Raw genomic sequence first — 19,011 nt, 5'->3', positions numbered from 1 at the left:
AAGAAAGGATGGAGCTGCAATTCAGTGTTAAATGCACTACCTCAAACAGCTTCACGCACATGTAAAAATTCAGACACCTAGGCGTACACTGATCAGTCAGAACACAATGACCACTGACCTACCATCGATATAAACCTTTACAGGCGATAGCATCATCACCTGGTGAGGGGTGACTGCTAGCCAGACACACGGATGGTGCACGTAGTATCAGTGAGCATGCTGTCCATGTGTAGAATGAGGAAGGTGCATGATCTATCTGAATTTGACCGAGGGCAGATTTTAATGGCCCAGAGATTTGGCATGTGCATTTCGGAAATGCACCACTTGTCGCGTGTTCAATGAGTGCTGTGATGAGTGTCTTCAACTCATGGTGAAGCCAAGATGAAACCACATCCAGATGTCATGAGTTTGAGCGGCCACTCCTCATTACAGATTTTGGACATCATAGAACAGGCAGACTGGTAAAACAGTACAGGCAGTGAACTGTGACATAACTGACATCAGACCTTAATGCTGGGCATAGTCCGAGCATCTCTGAACACACAGTGCACTGAGCACTCCTAACGAGGGGCCTCCACAGCCGATAACCCTTGCATGTGCCAGTGTTAACACCACAATATCAGCAACTACAACTGAGATGGGCACATGACCATTGGCACTGGACATTGGTGCAGTGTCAGAGTGTTGCATTGTCTGATGAATTCTGTTACCTTCTTCTTTGTGCTGATGGGAGGGTGTCACTCTGTCATCTACCAGGGGCCAGGGGAACAGCTCCTTGACACCTGTACTACAGGAAGGAAACACTCCGGTGGTGGCTCCATTAGTGCTCTGTGGAACATTCACATGGCATCCATGGATCCAGTGAAGCTCGTGCAAAGCACTAAGACGGCCAAGGAGTATTGTACACTGGTTGCAAACCACGTTCACATCTTCATGATGATCATGTTTCTTGATGGCAGTGGCATTTTTCAGAAAGATAACGCACCATTTCACAAGGCCAGGAGAGTGATCTAGTGATTTGGGGAACACAGTGGTATCTTCCAATTGCTTTGATGACAGTCTGATAGTGATGATGTCATTCTCGTGGATGTGTTGTCAAAGGGATTGACCAATAATTCAGAGGTATATGTGGAGACTCTTAACAAACCCGACAGTGGTTGCCGACGTGTTTGATCTGACAACCAAAATAAATCTTCCTCCAACACGACAGTGCACAGATACACGCAAGCCTCAGGACCAAGAAACACATTACCAAATTGGGTTGGACATCATTGCCTTGTGTAGCCTTTAACCCAGACCCGGTGCCCTCAGACTTCAATCTGTCACTTCAGGTTACTCCTGCAGGATGCACTTTGAAGATGACAGCATAATTCGCGCACTGAAAACATGGCTTCAAGCACTTGGCAAGTGCTTCTACAATGCTGGCATAAGGCCATAGAGCATGCCCGAGGCTGTAAACAAAAATAGCACATTTAATTAAAATACTGTCCTAAAGTCAATTTCTTGTAAGGGTAATGAAAATAAAATACACTAACAGTCGTTTAAAGGAACAGTTGAGATGTTTAAGATCATCTGTTGTAAAAAAAAAATACACTTAATTTCTTGTATAGCCCTTCTCAGTATTCCTCCTACCTTTCAGTCTCCCCTTTTCCCCTTAGAACTGACTTGTCATTTGAACTGTAGCTACTGATAAAGGAGCTTCTCTTTTCTCCAAAGGCCTCTTCAGTCTTTCATTAGATGACATCTGTATTTACCATAGTAATAAGTGCTTCAACAGCACTTCATTTCTCCTCTAACCATCCTGAATTGCCATTTCATACTTAGTCAGTCTTGTGTTTTAGATCTCTGTATTCCCTTTCACCTGCTTCAGTAACTGCATTTTTAGATTTTCTCCTTTAATCAATTGAATTCAACATCTTGCTTGCTATCAGGGATATCTATGGCACTTTGTCTTTTAGAATATTTGATCACCTTTCTGCTTTCACTATTTCATCTCTTGTAGCTACCCATTTGCTGTCTATGGTATTGTATTCCCATGTTTGTCAGTCATTACTTAATGCTTGTATTGAGACTTTCAACATCGTTTGGTTCTTTCTATTTATCGAAGCCCCACCTCCTTAATTTACACCTTTCTGCAAATTATTCAGTTTTGCTATCACTGTCATTTCTCAAAGCTGTCCATGGATCTTCTGTTGCATCCACTTACTTTTTTTAGAAAGTCATTATTCCATCTTCTCAATATCTTACCTTTCTGCAATTAATAATCAATAAATTATGCTCAGTCCGTAGCTGCCCCTGGATATATTTTAATATAAACAGATAGATTAAAAACCTACTCACCAAGCAGCGGCAGGGGAACCCACACACAAAAGGGTTTGCAAGCTTTTGGAGCCAGTGGCTTTGCTTCTGCCAGAAGAGTTGAAGGAGGAGGAACTACTGCACAAATGCGGACAGAAGCTGTGGATTTTGCTGGCTTACTGTTCCCTGTATCAATTGGCTACCATTTAGTTTCGACTGATAGTGCCCTGTTCATGTGCTAGAGGGGATACTCATCTTTCTCTTAATATAGTTTTTTTGTTGAGCTGTCTGCTTTGGAAACAGTGTGTACTCTGTACACAAATGTTTTGACCATGCCCTTGATTAGTGACAGATGATGATAACTTGGAGAAATACAAATTGGTGTGAATAGGCTTAATGATAATCAGATGTCTAATGGAAACATCCAGGAATTTAAAAAGAATCCATATGTTCCTGTTTCTATGGTGAACTGTATTTTGTGGGGGTTTCTCTAAATCAGCTGCCCATAAACTAATGATAATTGACCATACTCTCATATAATCTTGCCCATGTTGTTGTTGTGGCCTTCAGTCCTGAGACTGGTTTGATGCAGCTCTCCATGCTACTCTATCCTGTGCAAGCTTCTTCATCTCCCAGTACCTACTGCAACCTACATCCTTCTGAATCTGCTTAGTGTATTCATCTCTTGGTCTCCCTCTACGATTTTTACCCTCCATGCTGCCCTCCAATGCTAAATTTGTGATCCCTTGATGCCTCAAAACATGTCCTACCAACCGATCCCTTCTTCTAGTCAAGTTGTGCCACAAACTTCTCTTCTCCCCAATCCTATTCAATACCTCCTCATTAGTTACGTGATCTACCCACCTTATCTTCAGCATTCTTCTGTAGCACCACATTTCGAAAGCTTCTATTCTCTTCTTGTCCAAACTAGTTATCGTCCATGTTTCACTTCCATACATGGCTACACTCCATACAAATACTTTCAGAAACGACTTCCTGATACTTAAATCTATACTCGATGTTAACAAATTTCTCTTCTCCAGAAACGATTTCCTTGCCATTGCCAGTCTACATTTTATATCCTCTCTACTTCGACCATCATCAGTTATTTTGCTCCCTAAATAGCAAAACTCCTTTACTACTTTAAGTGTCTCATTTCCTAATCTAATTCCCTCAGCATCACCCAATTTAATTTGACTACATTCCATTATCCTCGTTTTGCTTTTGTTGATGTTAATCTTATATCCTCCTTTCAAGACACTGTCCATTCCGTTCAACTGCTCTTCCAAGTCCTTTGCTGTCTCTGACAGAATTACAATGCCATCGGCGAACCTCAAAGTTTTTACTTCTTCGCCATGAATTTTAATACCTACTCCGAATTTTTCTTTTGTTTCCTTTACTGCTTGCTCAATATACAGATTGAATAACATCGGGGAGAGGCTACAACCCTGTCTCACTCCTTTCCCAACCACTGCTTCCCTTTCATGCCCCTCAACTCTTATAACTGCCATCTGATTTCTGTACAAATTGTAAATAGCCTTTCGCTCCCTGTATTTTATACCTGCCACCTTCAGAATTTGAAAGAGAGTATTCCAGTTAACATTGTCAAAAGCTTTCTCTAAGTCTACAAATGCTAGAAACGTAGGTTTGCCTTTTCTTAATCTTTCTTCTAAGATAAGTCGTAAGGTTAGTATTGCCTCACGTGTTCCAACATTTCTGCGGAATCCAAACTGATCTTTCCCGAGGTCCGCTTCTACCAGTTTTTCCATTCGTCTGTAAAGAATTCGCGTTAGTATTTTGCAGCTGTGACTTATTAAACTGATAGTTCGGTAATTTTCACATCTGTCAACACCTGCTTTCTTTGGGATTGGAATTATTATATTCTTCTTGAAGTCTGAGGGTATTTCGCCTGTCTCATACATCTTGCTCACCAGATGGTAGAGTTTTGTCTTGACTGGCTCTCCCAAGGCCATCAGTAGTTCTAATGGAATGTTGTCTACTCCCGGGGCCTTGTTTCGACTCAGGTCTTTCAGTGCTCTGTCAAACTCTTCACGCAGTATCTTATCTCCCATTTCGTCTTCATCTACATCCTCTTCCATTTCCATAATATTGTCCTCAAGTACATCGCCCTTGTATAAACCCTCTATATACTCCTTCCACCTTTCTGCCTTCCCTTCTTTGCTTAGAACTGGGTTGCCGTCTGAGCTCTTGATATTCATACAAGTGGTTCTCTTCTCTCCAAAGGTCTCTTTAATTTTCCTGTAGGCAGTATCTATCTTACCCCTAGTGAGACAAGCCTCTACATCCTTACATTTGTCCTCTAGCCATCCCTGCTTAGCCATTTTGCACTTCCTGTTGATCTCATTTTTGAGACGTTTGTATTCCTTTTTGCCTGCTTCATTTACTGCATTTTTATATTTTCTCCTTTCATCAATTAAATTCAGTATTTCTTCAGTTACCCAAGGATTTCTATTAGCCCTCGCCTTTTTACCTACTTGATCGTCTGCTGCCTTCACTACTTCATCTCTCAGAGCTACCCATTCTTCTTCTACTGTATTTCTTTCCCCCATTCCTGTCAATTGTTCCCTTATGCTCTCCCTAAAACTCTCTACAACCTTGGTTCTTTCAGTTTATCCAGGTCCCATCTCCTTAGATTCCCACTTTTTTGCAGTTTCTTCAGTTTCAATCTGCAGTTCATAACCAATAGATTGTGGTCAGAATCCACATCTGACCCTGGAAATGTCTTACAATTTCAAACCTGGTTCCTAAATCTCTCTCTTACCATTATATAATCTATCTGATACCTTTTAGTATCTCCAGGATTCTTCCAGGTATACAACCTTCTTTTATGATTCTTGAACCAAGTGTTAGCTATGATTAAGTTATGCTCTGTGCAAAATTCTACAAGGCGGCTTCCTCTTTCATTTCTTCCCCCCAATCCATATTCACCTACTATGTTTCCTTCTCTCCCTTTTCCTACTGACAAATTCCAGCCACCCATGACTATTAAATTTTCGTCTCCCTTCACTACCTGAATAATTTCTTTTATCCCGTCATACATTTCATCAATTTCTTCATCATCTGCAGAGCTAGTTGGCATATAAACTTGTACTACTGTAGTAGGCATGGGCTTTGTGTCTATCTTGGCCACAATAATGCGTTCACTATGCTGTTTGTAGTAGCTAACCCGCACTCCTATTTTTTTATTCATTATTAAACCTACTCCTGCATTACCCCTATTTGATTTTGTATTTATAACCCTGTAATCACCTGACCAAAAGTCTTGTTCCTCCTGCCACCGAACTTTACTAATTCCCACTACATCTAACTTTAACCTATCCATTTCCCTTTTTAAATTTTCTAACCCACCTGCCCGATTAAGGGATCTGATATTCCACGCTCCGATCCGTAGAACGCCAGTTTTCTTTCTCCTGATAACGACGTCCTCTTGAGTAGTCCCCGCCCGGAGATCCGAATGGGGGACTATTTTACCTCCGGAATATTTTACCCAAGAGGACGCCATCATCATTTAATCATACAGTAAAGCTGCATGTCCTCGGGAAAAATTACGGCTGTAGTTTCCCCTTGCTTTCAGCCGTTCGCAGTACCAGCAGAGCAAGGCCGTTTTGGTTAATTTTACAAGGCCAGATCAGTCAATCATCCAGACTGTTGCCCCTGCAACTACTGAAAAGGCTGCTGCCCCTCTTCAGGAACCACATGTTTGTCTGGCCTCTCAACAGATACCCCTCCGTTGTGGTTGCACCTACGGTACGGCCATCTGTATCGCTGAGGCACGCAAGCCTCCCCACCAACGGCAAGGTCCATGGTTCATAGGGGGAATCTTGCCCGTAGAAAAGAGAAATTAATGGAATTCTTATAGCACCTTAACTCTATCGCTAACAATGTGGTTTCTGTGGAGATAGATGTGGGAAACCTTCTTGACAGCTGTTGTGGTTGTCATTTTGATAGTGCACGGAATTGTGTTATTTCCACTACCTTCTCTCATTGTGTTAGAAATAAGGCTGTGGCAAGCAGCAATTCATTGGGCAGCCAGGTTTCACACTGCCAGCATTGATGACAATGCCTGCATCACTGGTAGTGTGGATAGTCGCAATATCACATTTTTGATATATGTAAAACTCGTACAGCATGCTAATAAGAAAGGCTCTGGAAGCCGAGGACAGCCTTTGCCGACTTCCCTGGAAGTGGCTGGCAAATGGCCAGTTGAAATATGCTCAGAAGTAAATGAAGACTGGCTGCCGCCCCTATAATGCACAAAGTACCCTTTGTGATCTGGAAGAAAAAAAAATAGTGCGTTCCTCAAAGTGGTGTGGTCTCACATTGTCCTCCTGCAGTATGCCATGTGGAGTTGCCTGAAGGATGAGCACTGTCTCAGGCATGAAGGCCTCCCCACTCTAATATTTGCTGTTTGTATTGCTGCGGTGCATAGGAGTTGATGTCCCTGTGTCGTGTCCAGAGGGACACAGACCTACATAGTTGGCATTTCTCCACTACATCGCAACCCTCTTCTGTCCACTACTTCCACAAATACATCTCTGCCATAGTGGTACACAATGTACAAATTGAAGTGCTGCAGTATGACGAACTCATCGCCTGAAGACATTATTCTGTGCTGTACTTTACTAACTAGCTTACATGCCAACAGTCTGCATTTTTGTGTCGATGTGACTGGTTCTTCTTTTTGTTGTTGCGGCCTGTTTGGCACCTCTCATTGATCACTCTTAAAATGTAAAGCTGCATGTAAGATGGCACTAGAAACAAGTTTTCATTGCTTACTCTTACGCTTTTATTTTTAGCGATAGAAATTCACTTGTTGCTTGCATTTTAATTTCTCAATTTGAAGCAAACAATATTTCAAATAGAAGCTGATGTCTGTGGAACTCTTGTTGAAGGCCTGAAGTGCTATGTGAAGTTAAAGTTAACTGAATGAAATAAGTTTTGTTGAAATGCATGCTCTTTTGAATTTTTATTTGAAATTTCTCACATATATTGGTTCACAAACTGTGCCTGCGCCTCTGCCCAGTCTCTCATTCACTTCTGCCTTCCGTTTCTCTCGTAGGTACTACATTTTTTTCTTGACACAGTTGAACACAACAACAATTTCCTACACCAAATCCTGTTCTTTACTATTGTTTTTGTGTTTATTTCACATGGTGTTTCACAGGAACTCCTCTAACAAGTGCAAAGTTATTACCTCTCAACAATTTGTTGCCTGGTCCACTCATATTTCATACTAGAAACTGTCTCAGTGAAATCAGAACTTGAAACCTAAATATAAGTTGATGGTGATACAATATTAACTATCCATCCATTTCAATCTGTTCACAGCCATGTCATAAACTGTGCCACAGCCATTCAATGCTCAAATTGAAATCTGAGTTAGGCACTGTACCTCTTATTTCGTACTCAAATCAACAATAACTTCTGTGCATAGATTTCTTATAATAAACTTGTCATGACCAACAAATACTTTCTGTCTTTAAAATTCCACACTGAATCTCAGTTCCTGACTTGTGAGAACCCTTACTTACAATCTTCAGCTAGCTATTTGTTCTGCAATGAGATGCCAGAAGGCCCTGAAACCCTCTTTTGTTCAACACCAGTGTCTTACCATAAGATTTAGTACAACTCGGAGGTTGCCCACCCGACTATCAAAATTTACCTACAAGCACAACTTAACTTTATGGCTACACTGTTTCTTACACAGTAGCCCCTGAACACAGATGTCCAAACATTGAATGAGCCATTAAGCTGATCTGATACATTTTGCTATTGCCACCTAACAGTTAACCTTTGGATACTACATGAGAACCCCATCTCTGGCCAGGTAACAAAGGACAGTCACCCAAATGGGAACTCTGATGGAATTAATACTATGTTTGCCCAATTCTGGGCTGTACAAGGATTACCAGTGTCCACTGCTGTAATCGTAACTCCAAATGTTGCCTGATAAACTCAGAATCTTGCTGTGTGAAAACACTGCAGACTATACAGACAACCAATGATCAATAATTACTTGCTCACTTTTTGGCCTGCCAGGGGGCTCACCATTCTTTGGTAAGTTGTGCTTGACTGCCACAGGGTCCCAGCCTTTGCAGTATTGCTTCCTCTTTCTGTGGTGCCAACCTACACTTCGTCTACCTCTTACCTCCTCTGACTTTATAAGTTGGTTCTTTTGGTGCAGATCATGCTTGGACTTGGTTCATGAGTTTGGTCTTGATTTCTAGTTTCACTCCCAGCACTATATTCACCTTCCATTAACAATTATATGGCCCCCATTATTGGGTTTGACCTGCCATTTTTTCTAAATTCTGCAAAAGTGCATGTCATACAGGGAAGTTCACCCAGTATGGAGTATGTACAGCCTCTGTGCTCTTCTACCCTGGCACCCATCTTTCCTGTTGTTGTAGTATGCACAAAACCCAGCATGATAGCCATCCTGTTGTGATGGTGGTGGGGGGGGGGGGGGTCATGTCATCATGTACCTGCACAATGGTAGCCCCTTGACCATGCAGGGATCACCTGCATTGCACACTTCCATTGTATACCATGGAGTATGTGCCCATCATGACTGGGGCAAGGGGACTCTGGCAAAGGATTACTGGCTAGGAAGCTCTTGCTGTGGCAGGGTGGTGCTCATGAGAGAGCCCCCATTCAGAGTGGGTGGCACCATGGCGAATAGATGGCACACAAAGCGACTTAAACTTTCTCCCGCTGGTGGTAACATGGCCCCTGCAGTCTCTTCAACTGGAAAGGCCTTGCACAATGCAATAAAGTATGGTTTCAACACATTCCCTTCCCTTCCCTTGCCACACCATGGGAGGAAAGCAAGACTAGACGACAAGTAACAAAATCCTCCCCCCAATACCTGATCTGTACCAGGACCAATGGAAATACCTTTTTGGCCACAAAGCCTTTATTTTTTGTTGAAAACATTGAAGACAAATATGGGGAAGCTCCAGCCATCTCTAAGATGAAGAGCGGTTCCCCTCTCATCAAAATGTCATCTCCTACTCAGTCACAGCTACTGCTGTCTTGTGAAAAGTTGGGTGACACCCTCATGACTGTCACTCATCACAAGTGTCTCAATATGGTCCACAGTGTCATCTTTCACTGTGATCTCGTTATGCAATCTGACGATGGAGCTGTGGGACAACTTACAGTGTTGGGGTGTGCACTCCATCTGTTACATCCATAGGGGATGAAGGGGAAACAGAGTTGCTACCGGATCCTTCACCTTGGCTTTAGAGGATGATAAGCTGCTCGAGAAGGTCGAGGTGATGGCCTACCTGCGTGACGTGAAACCTCGTGTTCCTCTTCCTGTGAGATGTTTCAGGTGTATGAAATTCAGACATGTCTTCCCATTGCACTGCTACCCCACTCTGCAGGGGTTGTGGCCATCCGCTGCACGCGAGTGTTCCTTGTGCTCCTCCCCCCATCTGCGTAAACTGCGGCATACTCCGCTCTTTCAGCTCACCAAATTGTCCTGTCCTTAAGCGTGAGAAGAAAATCCGGGAGCATGAGATCCTGGAGAAGCTCACGTATCAAGAGGCAAGAAACAAGTAGGAGCATCCTAACACCATACAAGTGACACGATCGTACATCGCCTTCTCTGTTGATGGTGCCTTCCTCTGTTGCAGTGGGGCCCCAGAGCTGTCCACTGATCCCTGCCACCTAGGTGGTTGGAGGCACTTCTGGTGCTTCCACCTCACCAATTTCGGGAACATTGGCTCCCCACCTGCTGGGGACACCCGTCCCCATCCGCCAGCTGGAGGCACCTCATCCTTCTCCAGCTTCTCTAGCTAGGTCCCTCGGGACTCTTCCTTCCACAGTTACTGCTAGTCCACAGCCAGATGCCAGCCAGTGGCCGAAGAAACCACTGGCTGCTGGTCATCTGACTTCTTGTTCTTCCTCTGTCCCTAATACCAATTCAGAGAAACCTTCTCAGTCCTTGTCTTCTAAGGAGAAGATGGACAAGAAGTAGTCTTCTGAGATGAAGAAAACTCCGGTGGCCCCACAACCAGTGGGCTCTGCATGTACTCCTTCCGTGTCCAAGGTGGAGATTACGGTGGCGCCTGGGCACCAAATCTTACCGGGCAATGTGCCGCAGAAGGCAGTCCGTGACCGTAGCAGTACATGACCTGCCCTTACTGGTCATTTCGTGCCACCACAATATTCAGACAGCCTGACTCTCCAGTGGAATTGTAACAGATTTTTCCACCACCTGGCTGAGCTACAGCAGCTTTTAAGCACATACCATACATTCTGTATTGCCATCCAGAGACGTTGTTCCCAGCAACTCTGACCCCTGCCTTTAGTGACTACTGAGCTTATTTTAAGAATTGTACCAACTTTGAGAGGATATCAGGTAGAGTTTGCACGTATGTGCTGGACTCTATATATTGTGACCTTGTGCCTCCTGATAAATCATTGGAGGCTGTCGCTGTTCACGTACAGGCATATCAGAATTAATTACCATCTGTAATGTTTATCTACCTCTCGATGCTGTTGTGTCCCAGGATATAATGTCTGCATTACTCTGTCAACACCTCCCACCTTTCCTAGTCTTGTGCGACTTCGATGCCCTTAACCTTGTGTGAGGCGGAACAATGATCACTGGGTACAGTAAAGACACTGAAACTTTACCGGCAGAGCTCAATCTTTGCCTCTTGAACTCTGGTCCCCCCACACACTTCAGTGTGGCATATGGAGCTTATTTGACCATTGATCTCTCTTTTTGTAGTCCTGGTCTTCTACCATCTATCCACTGGAGGGTCCCTGATGACCTGTGTGGTTGTGACCACTTCCTGATCTTCCTGTCCCTCCCTCAGCATTGCTCCCCTGGATGCCCACCCATATGGATTCCCCATAATGCTGGCTGGGTTGGGTTCACCTCTACTGTCATCCTTAGTTTCCCATCGCAAGCCAGTATCAATGCGGCTGTTCAGCATACCACAGCAGACATTCTTTTAGCAGCCAACCAAGCCATCCCTTCTTCCTCGGGGACCTCCCATCGGAAGATAGTATCCTGGTGGACCCCAAAGATTGCGGCAGCCGTTAAAGACTGTAGCCAGCCTCTCAAACACATAAGCGGCACCCTTCTCTGGAGCACCTCATTGCCTTTAAATGACCCTGTGCCTGTGTTCGCTACCTCATAAAAGACGAAAACAAGAATCCTGGAAATGATAGGTTTCTACCATTGGATCATGTACCTCTGTATCACAGGTATGGGCAAAGATCAAATGATTCTATAGCTTCCAGTCCCCTGCAGGTGTACCAAGTATTTCCTTAGGTGGTGCCTTTTATTCTGATACAGATGCTGTTGCTAAACATTTTGATGAGCATTACGCTCACGCATCTGTACCTAAGGACTACCATTTCGCCTTTCGGCTTGTGAAACAGTGGGTGGAGTGCATGCGTTTATCTTGTAGTACCAACCACCTGGAGCCATATAATGCCCGATTCAATGTATGGGAACTCTCCAGTGCCCTAGCCCATTGCCCTGATACAGCCCCAGGGCCGGGCTGCATCCACAACCAAATGCTGAAACATCTTTCAGTGGATTATCAGCATCACATCCTTGCCCTATTTAATCGGATCTGGAATGATGCTGTGTTGCCATAGAAAGCGCAATAGTTCAGTTACTAAAACCGGGTAAGAACCCTATCGAGATTGACAGTTATTACCCAGTCAGCCTTACCGACACACCTCAAGTCTCAGGGCCTTTTGGCTGCATCTCAAGGCGCTTTTTGCAAAGGCCACTCCACTGCAGATAATTCGGTTCATCTGGAGTCCACCATCTGGAACACCTTTGCATGTCATCAGCACCTTATTGATGACATGGCATTATCACATTCTTCTTATGATGTATGAGTGGGGTCTTCGGGGTCCACTCCCGATTTTTGTCAAGAACTTCCTGTCGTGCCGTATGTTCCAAGTTCAAGTGGGTGCTTCATTCAGCACTCACCCCCCCCCCCCCCCTCATATCTAATAAACAGGATCCCAAGGGCTCTGGACTGAGCATACCCCTTTTTCTGGTGGCCATCAATGGTCTAGCGATGGCTGTGGGGTCTGCGGTATTGCTCTCCTTATTGTTCTTATTACTGCTTCTGTAGTATTGTTGTTGCTGAGCGTCACCTGCAGGGCACCATACAAAAGGCACAGTCACGGGCACTCACTCATGGCTTTTGGTTTTCAGCTTCCAAGACTCATGTCACACACTTTTTTCACTGCCGTACTGCCTGCCCTCACCCAGAGCTTTACCCAGATAGTCAATTACTTGTAGTTGAGATGCACCGCTTTCTGGGACTAGACTTTGTTTCCCAGCTGACATAGCTTCCCACCCACACCAACTGAAGCAAAACTGCTGGCAGCAACTAGATACACTTCACTGCCTCAATAACACTAGCTGGCGTGCAGACCATTCTACCCTTTTGCGGCTCTACATAGCCCTGAGTGTCTTGTCTTGACTGTGGGAAAGACTCCCATAGCATATGGTTCCGCATCACCCTCAGCATTGCGGATACTGGACCCCATTCATTACCGTGGGGTCCAACTCGCGACAGGAGACTCCCGAACTAGCCCTGTGAACAGCCTACTAGTCTAGGCTGGAGTGCCTCCATTACCTATCAGGTGCCAACAACAGTTGCTGAACTATGCTACACACATTTGTAGCTTCCCTGAACATCTCAACTGCTGTGTCCTTTTCCCTGGAAGGGAACTCCACCTCCCACATTGCAACACAGAACTGGGATTACAATTGCTGCATGCCGACAGTATCTCTGTTCAGAACTGCAACTTCCACCATTGTCGTATCGGGTCCGGGAGACGTTGCACCTGTCCCCCGTGGCTTGTGCCCAAACCTTGGGTTTGTCTCAAAGTCTCCTTTGGGCCAAAAGATTTGTTGACCCCATGATTTTTTACCGCCTGTTCTCGGCTGTCCTTGAGAAGTATCCAAGTTCAGAAGTGGTATTTACTGATGGCTCAACAGTTGACGAATGAACGGGCTTTGCATACACATGTGCACGGTGCAGGCACTCCACACTCTGCCCAGTGGCTGCATTGTCTTCACTGCTGAAGTGATGACCATTAAATTAGCTCCTAGCCATGTTTGTTCTTGCACTGGCAAGAGTATCCTAATCTGTAGTGACTCTTTTGGTAGCCTTCAGGCTGTAGACAAGTGATACTGTCTTCACCCACTGGATCTTTTCTCTGACCTCCATCAATCTGGATGACTAATGATTTTCATGTGGTCTTGTGGTAGCTTTCTCGCTTCGCGCGCACAGGGTCCCGGGTTCGATTCCCGGTGGGGTCAGGGATTTTCCCTGCCTCGAGATGACTGGGTGTTGTTGTGTCATCTTCATCATCATCATCGTTCATCCCCATTATGGTCGGAGGAAGGCAATGGCAAACCACCTCCGCTAGGACCTTGCCTAGTCGGCATTGCGGGTTTCCCGCATCATTTCCTATGCTCCTCGGAGTATGGGACCTCGTCATCTCATCAGTCGTGTTGGGATTTCAAGAAATGAATGAGCTAATAGGTTGGCCAAGGATGCTGATTTTGGAAAGGGGATCCCAGAACTGGACCTTCAGTCTTTTAGACGCCATAGATTGCAGGAAGTCTGGAACTCAGAATGGTCTGCCCTGATACCTCCAGACAAATGGAGGACAATTAAGGAGACCGTGATTGCATGGTGGTCTTCTCTGCATGCTTCTTGCCGGGGATCCACCGTCCTCTGTAGACTCTGAATGGGCCACACTTGCCTGAGCCGTGGCCACAATCTCAGACTTGAGGATCCCTTTCACTGCTGATGTGGAGCCCTCCTGACAGTGGTCCACTTGCTCATAGACAGTCCTAATTTGGCTACTTTGAGGTGGCATCTTAATCTTCTTAGCACGCTCCCTCTTGTGCTAGCAGATGATGTCAACTCAGCTGATCTGGTGTTACATTTTGCTTGAGAAGGTGGTTTCTCTTCATCCCTGTAAGGTAGAGCTTTTTGGCCTCATAGACAACTTGTGGGGTTGATGAGGCTTCCTCTCCAGCAACCCCCCCCCACCCCCTCCTCCCCTCTCCAATGGGTCCCTCTACCCTTTCCACCTTTTTATTCTCTCTATTCTTTATCATTTCTTGGTTTTAAAGCCTTCTCTTGACTGATTTTTTTTTTAATGACTTGTCTGTGCTGTCTTTTTTTCTGTACTTTTATCTGATATTTATTGTGTTAGTTACTCTAAGGCTTTCCAGGATTTAACGTTCACATCCTTCCTTTGATGACTATTCCTGGTTTGCCACTTAACGAATGAAGGGGCTGATGACCTTACAGTTCCGTTTCTTTCACTCCAAAACAACCAGCCAACCAACATACTAACTGACTGAGCAACCTTCACTTTTTGGCAGAATATTTTCGTATTTAAGAATAAGAATACATACTGTCTGTTTTCTCATCATTAAATTTCTCATAGTTAAGGATCCCATAAAACTAATACAGGATCTACCACTACAATAAACATGTTAATAAACTGTATTGTAACACATTTTCTTACTTTGTGAGGAACAGCTGATTCTAGATGGCTTGACATCACCTTCACCTTGCAGTGGTTTGAAAGATTAAAACTGTATGTCATATCTGACTCAAATGTGAAATCTTGGTTTTTGCTATTAGCACGTTACTTCTTTCTAAACTGTACTTTGTATCTGGTGGATGAGTGATCTGGGGCGAAAGAATATGATTGAAAATGGCCTAGTCATAGCCTTTGGGTGGTTCCTATACTGAATCTGTCACTTGCTTTATAGTAAAATATTTGGTAAGTTGCACACACACATGAAAGTTTAAAGCACAGCTGAGTTTTCTGAGGAGACTATTTAATATAATTGTAAAACATTAATGCATTCACCTTCATTGAAGAATTCAGCTAAATAGCCTATTCTGGGTGTCCATGGTTTTCTTGGTCATCCTGAGTCTCTCCAACTAATAGGTCTGTGTCTCAAAGTTATCTAAGGAACGTGGCTTGCAGACATACTGGTTAGACAATCGCTCTGTTTTCTGTACTCAATTTATCGACAACACAGTATATATTAAAGTCTTTCTGTATGTCTTAGTTCCATACGTTACATTCAGAAAATCATGCCTCCAACAACATGAAGAAATCACTTTTTAGTGGATTGCATTATTAGAGATTCTTTTTCTACGTCAAGCTTCCTTATAGCAAAGTTGCGAAGGCCATTGTTTTGTAGAACATTATCATTATTTTTTCATTGTTTTGCCCTTGAAAAATGTTTTACTGTTTCACGTATCTTTCTGAAGTCATCGGTTTTGGCCATCATATAGGTACATCTGTTGTGTATTGCAATGTAGTATTTGTGGTGTGACAGTAGTTTGAGAGTATTATCAGACAATACTGTTTTGGAACATATTGGCTCTGTACACTGAAATGCCATTATTCTCATTTTATCTTATTTTGCAAAGTTTGATCTAGTCCTTACAAATATAATATCAGAACTGTAAATCTTGGAAATCATTTTAGAACTCAGGTACTGTCAAATGTGGTGAATTCAGAAGGTTTTGTGTTATTTTCACCGTAACTTGCTTAGCTTTTGTTACATTGCATTGTTTGTTACAGAAGTGGTGGCGTAATACCCTAAAAACAGAAATTCTGTGTGTAACTATATTTGTCTGAGACAAACAAATAAAGTGTCTGAAATCACCCCATGGATCAGTGTGATTTTGGACATGAGGTTTTTAATTTTATGTCCAATGTTTCAAAGTATTTGGGGAAATTTGGACAAGAATTGACTTATTTTTAAATTCTACATTCTTCCTGTTCAATTTTCATGACTATTAACACATTTTTAGGTTGTCTATTATTACGAATAAGTGATAAGGATTGAGATAATGAATTTTATATATTGAAGGTCAGTTTTTAATACGATACCTTATGTCAACATTTTTTTTTCTTCCTCGTTTAGTATTGTCATCTCATTCATCCCGCTCTTCTCCCAATAGATAGATAGAAAATTTCTTATCTTTTTGGTCAGATTCATCAAGGTAGCCTTTCACTAAGTATCTAAGATACAGTTTAGTGAAAGAAAATCCTCAGTGTGCAGCCCTCAAGATACCTTACTTCAACATTTTTCCTTCTCATTTAGTACTCGTTGCCCTTCCAGTTTTTTTTAGACGTATTTCCCACACTTTCTTTTTTAGGGTTGATCTAGGTATACAATATGCATGGTTTTCTGTACAATAATTTGCTATACTGAATATCATGAACAGCTTTATCTAAAAGTTTTGAGTCATAATTCCACCATACTTCAGCAACTTTTCTGCTTTTATATGCGTTTGACATTGTAGAAGTCACCCCACACAGTACCCAATTTTGCAAAAACCATTGTTATTTCATAAATTTACATGAAAAGCTTGACAACTTGTACAAGAATTGTCTCAAAGCCGTAGGCTGCTGAACTCATTGAAAATTGCAGTTACAATACTTTTCTGCCAGTCGCAATAATAGAAAGTTTCTACTTGACGTTACTGCATGAACTTTCAACAATGAGACTGTTCATCAGATATTTAGCTAGGTAAACAATCAACCCAAAATAAAAGTCACGGAATGTGATAACTATTACGTTTCGCTTAAAGTAACTGGCGTGTGGAAGTGAAAATGAGCAGCAAATTGTTGCTACACAGTGGGAAAGAGCAAATAAATCACACTGTCCGAAATCCCACCCTGTGTCCAAAATCACTCTGTTTGACGGTAGGTCATCAATTTGCATGTTCTGACTTTCATTTAGCTAATAAGTTGCTCTTATGTGGTATTCATTGTTTATATAAGATTTGTAGTTATGCTGGAGATTTGAATGTGTGTGCCCAGCACAAGATAGAAATACGTTAAGGCATTCTCCTTATAACATAAAAAATAATGTTGTCAACATTTTTAACTTAATGGGATAATTGTGGTACTGTATTCAGTTCTATTGTATTGTAAAAGTTGAAATGAGCAGGATATTGCCATTTGACTTTGATTCATGTTAATCTTATTTTACTGATTGCATCTGTTGTGGTAAAACTTAAGTTCCGCTATTCCCAATAAACATTAAACTTTATTCTCATTGCCAGTGACACTAATGTGGATTTTTTGTTTTTGCAGGGACTATTCGCAACCTGAGTCCAAATTTATGGACATTCACACACCTTACAGCATTGTACCTGAATGATAATTGCCTTTCTCGAATTCCTCCAGACATTTCAAAACTAGTGAATCTTCGTACACTCGATCTTTCAAGCAACAAATTACGCAGCCTGCCAGCTGAATTAGGAGACCTAATTTATCTCAGGTAATTTACTGAATGATTTTTTTCTAGAATATTAACGTGTTCTTTAGATATGTAGTGTTTCTTACCAGCATTTTTAGTCAATTGCTGACTTCACAAAAGTGCTGCTAAAAAGCAGAATCTTTATCTACAAGATAAACAGCATTGCTAGCAGCTGAGATAAAACGAGTGGTAAGTTTAACAGTATCCAAATACTGTAAAGTCCCCCGAGTGGGTGACGAGTGCCCTGCGTGTCAGATGCTGCTACCCAAATAACTTGAGAACATGGGGTGTGCTCATTCCCCCTCCCCATCTCTCTCTCTCTCTCTCTCTCTCTCTCTCTCTCTCTCTCTCTCTCTCTCTCTCTCTCTCTCTGTCCTGTACAGTTACATTGTGGTAGCTGAATACACAACGCAGGGACTGTAGTTCTGGAGGTGACTGAGTTAAAGGGTTGTATTGGACGGATTGGGAGAGGGGAAAAAGAAGGTGGGAATCAGGAGAGGGGATCAGAGAAGGGGGCTGACAGCTCGGAGGGAGGCAATAGGTGCACAGGTCAGGAATGCGATGCATGGGCACCAGTGCTGGTGAGTTCATGCATTGTATGTGCCTTTCTTGGGAGGGGGTGACAAAATGGAGGAAGGGGATGAGGTTTAGGGGTGTAGGATGAGTGAAGTTAGGTCCTTGGGCAAGTTGCAGATGGGTGACGAGTGTGGGGCAGGAGGCTACCAGAGATTGAACCCAGGACAACTATGGGAACAAAAGATGTGCCGCCAGAATAACTCTCATATAGGTAGTTCAGAAAAGCTGGTGCCAGGGATACCCGTTGTTTGTCCAGTGGCAACAAAGAGAATGAAATGAATGAATGAGAGAACCACAGAGCAGACATAAATATTATTTCAAGGCCCTTTCAACATTATTAAATCATCTATATGTAAATCTACTTCATGACTCTGCAGTTCACGGTTAAGGTCTCAGCAGAAAATTCATCGAATCACTTTGACACTATCTTTCTGACTTGTTACTCTCGAATAGTACGTGGGGAAAATGAACACCTAACTCTGTGGAGCTCTGGTTTCTTCCTGTGTAAGGGGGAAGTGACAAAATATTTTTGCTTTTGGTGGGGAAAGTCAGTGATCGAACTTTGGCAAAAAGATCCTGCTGCAGTGAAAAATGCATTTGTTTCAATGATTGCCACCCCAATTCACATATCATGTGCGTGACACTCTGTCCCATGTTTCCGATAATACGAAACAAACTGTCCTTTTTAACTTTTTCAATCCTATTCCGCACAACAATAATCCAGAAGAGGGCAGAAAAACCTAGTGTAGTCAGTCTCTAGAGTTGATTTGTTGCATATGGTAAATGTTCTGCCAATAAAATGCAGTCTT

The 19,011-nt window shown here is 42.9% G+C and overlaps 1 protein-coding gene across 1 annotated transcript in view; it reads left to right on the top strand.

The window, feature by feature from the left end:
* Window positions 1-19,011, top strand: part of LOC124620345 (CCR4-NOT transcription complex subunit 6-like) — a 135,900-nt gene that overhangs the window by 22,927 nt on the left and 93,962 nt on the right. The window contains exon 3 of the mRNA XM_047147019.1: window positions 17,461-17,647. Within this exon, the coding sequence (XP_047002975.1) occupies window positions 17,461-17,647 (187 nt within the window). The remainder of the gene's footprint in view (window positions 1-17,460; window positions 17,648-19,011) is intronic.

This window comes from Schistocerca americana, chromosome 6, assembly GCF_021461395.2.
Source record: "Schistocerca americana isolate TAMUIC-IGC-003095 chromosome 6, iqSchAmer2.1, whole genome shotgun sequence".
Classification (NCBI taxonomy): domain Eukaryota; kingdom Metazoa; phylum Arthropoda; class Insecta; order Orthoptera; family Acrididae; genus Schistocerca; species Schistocerca americana.
Note: the sequence above shows the minus strand (reverse complement) of the source record. Positions and strands in the feature narration are given on the sequence as shown.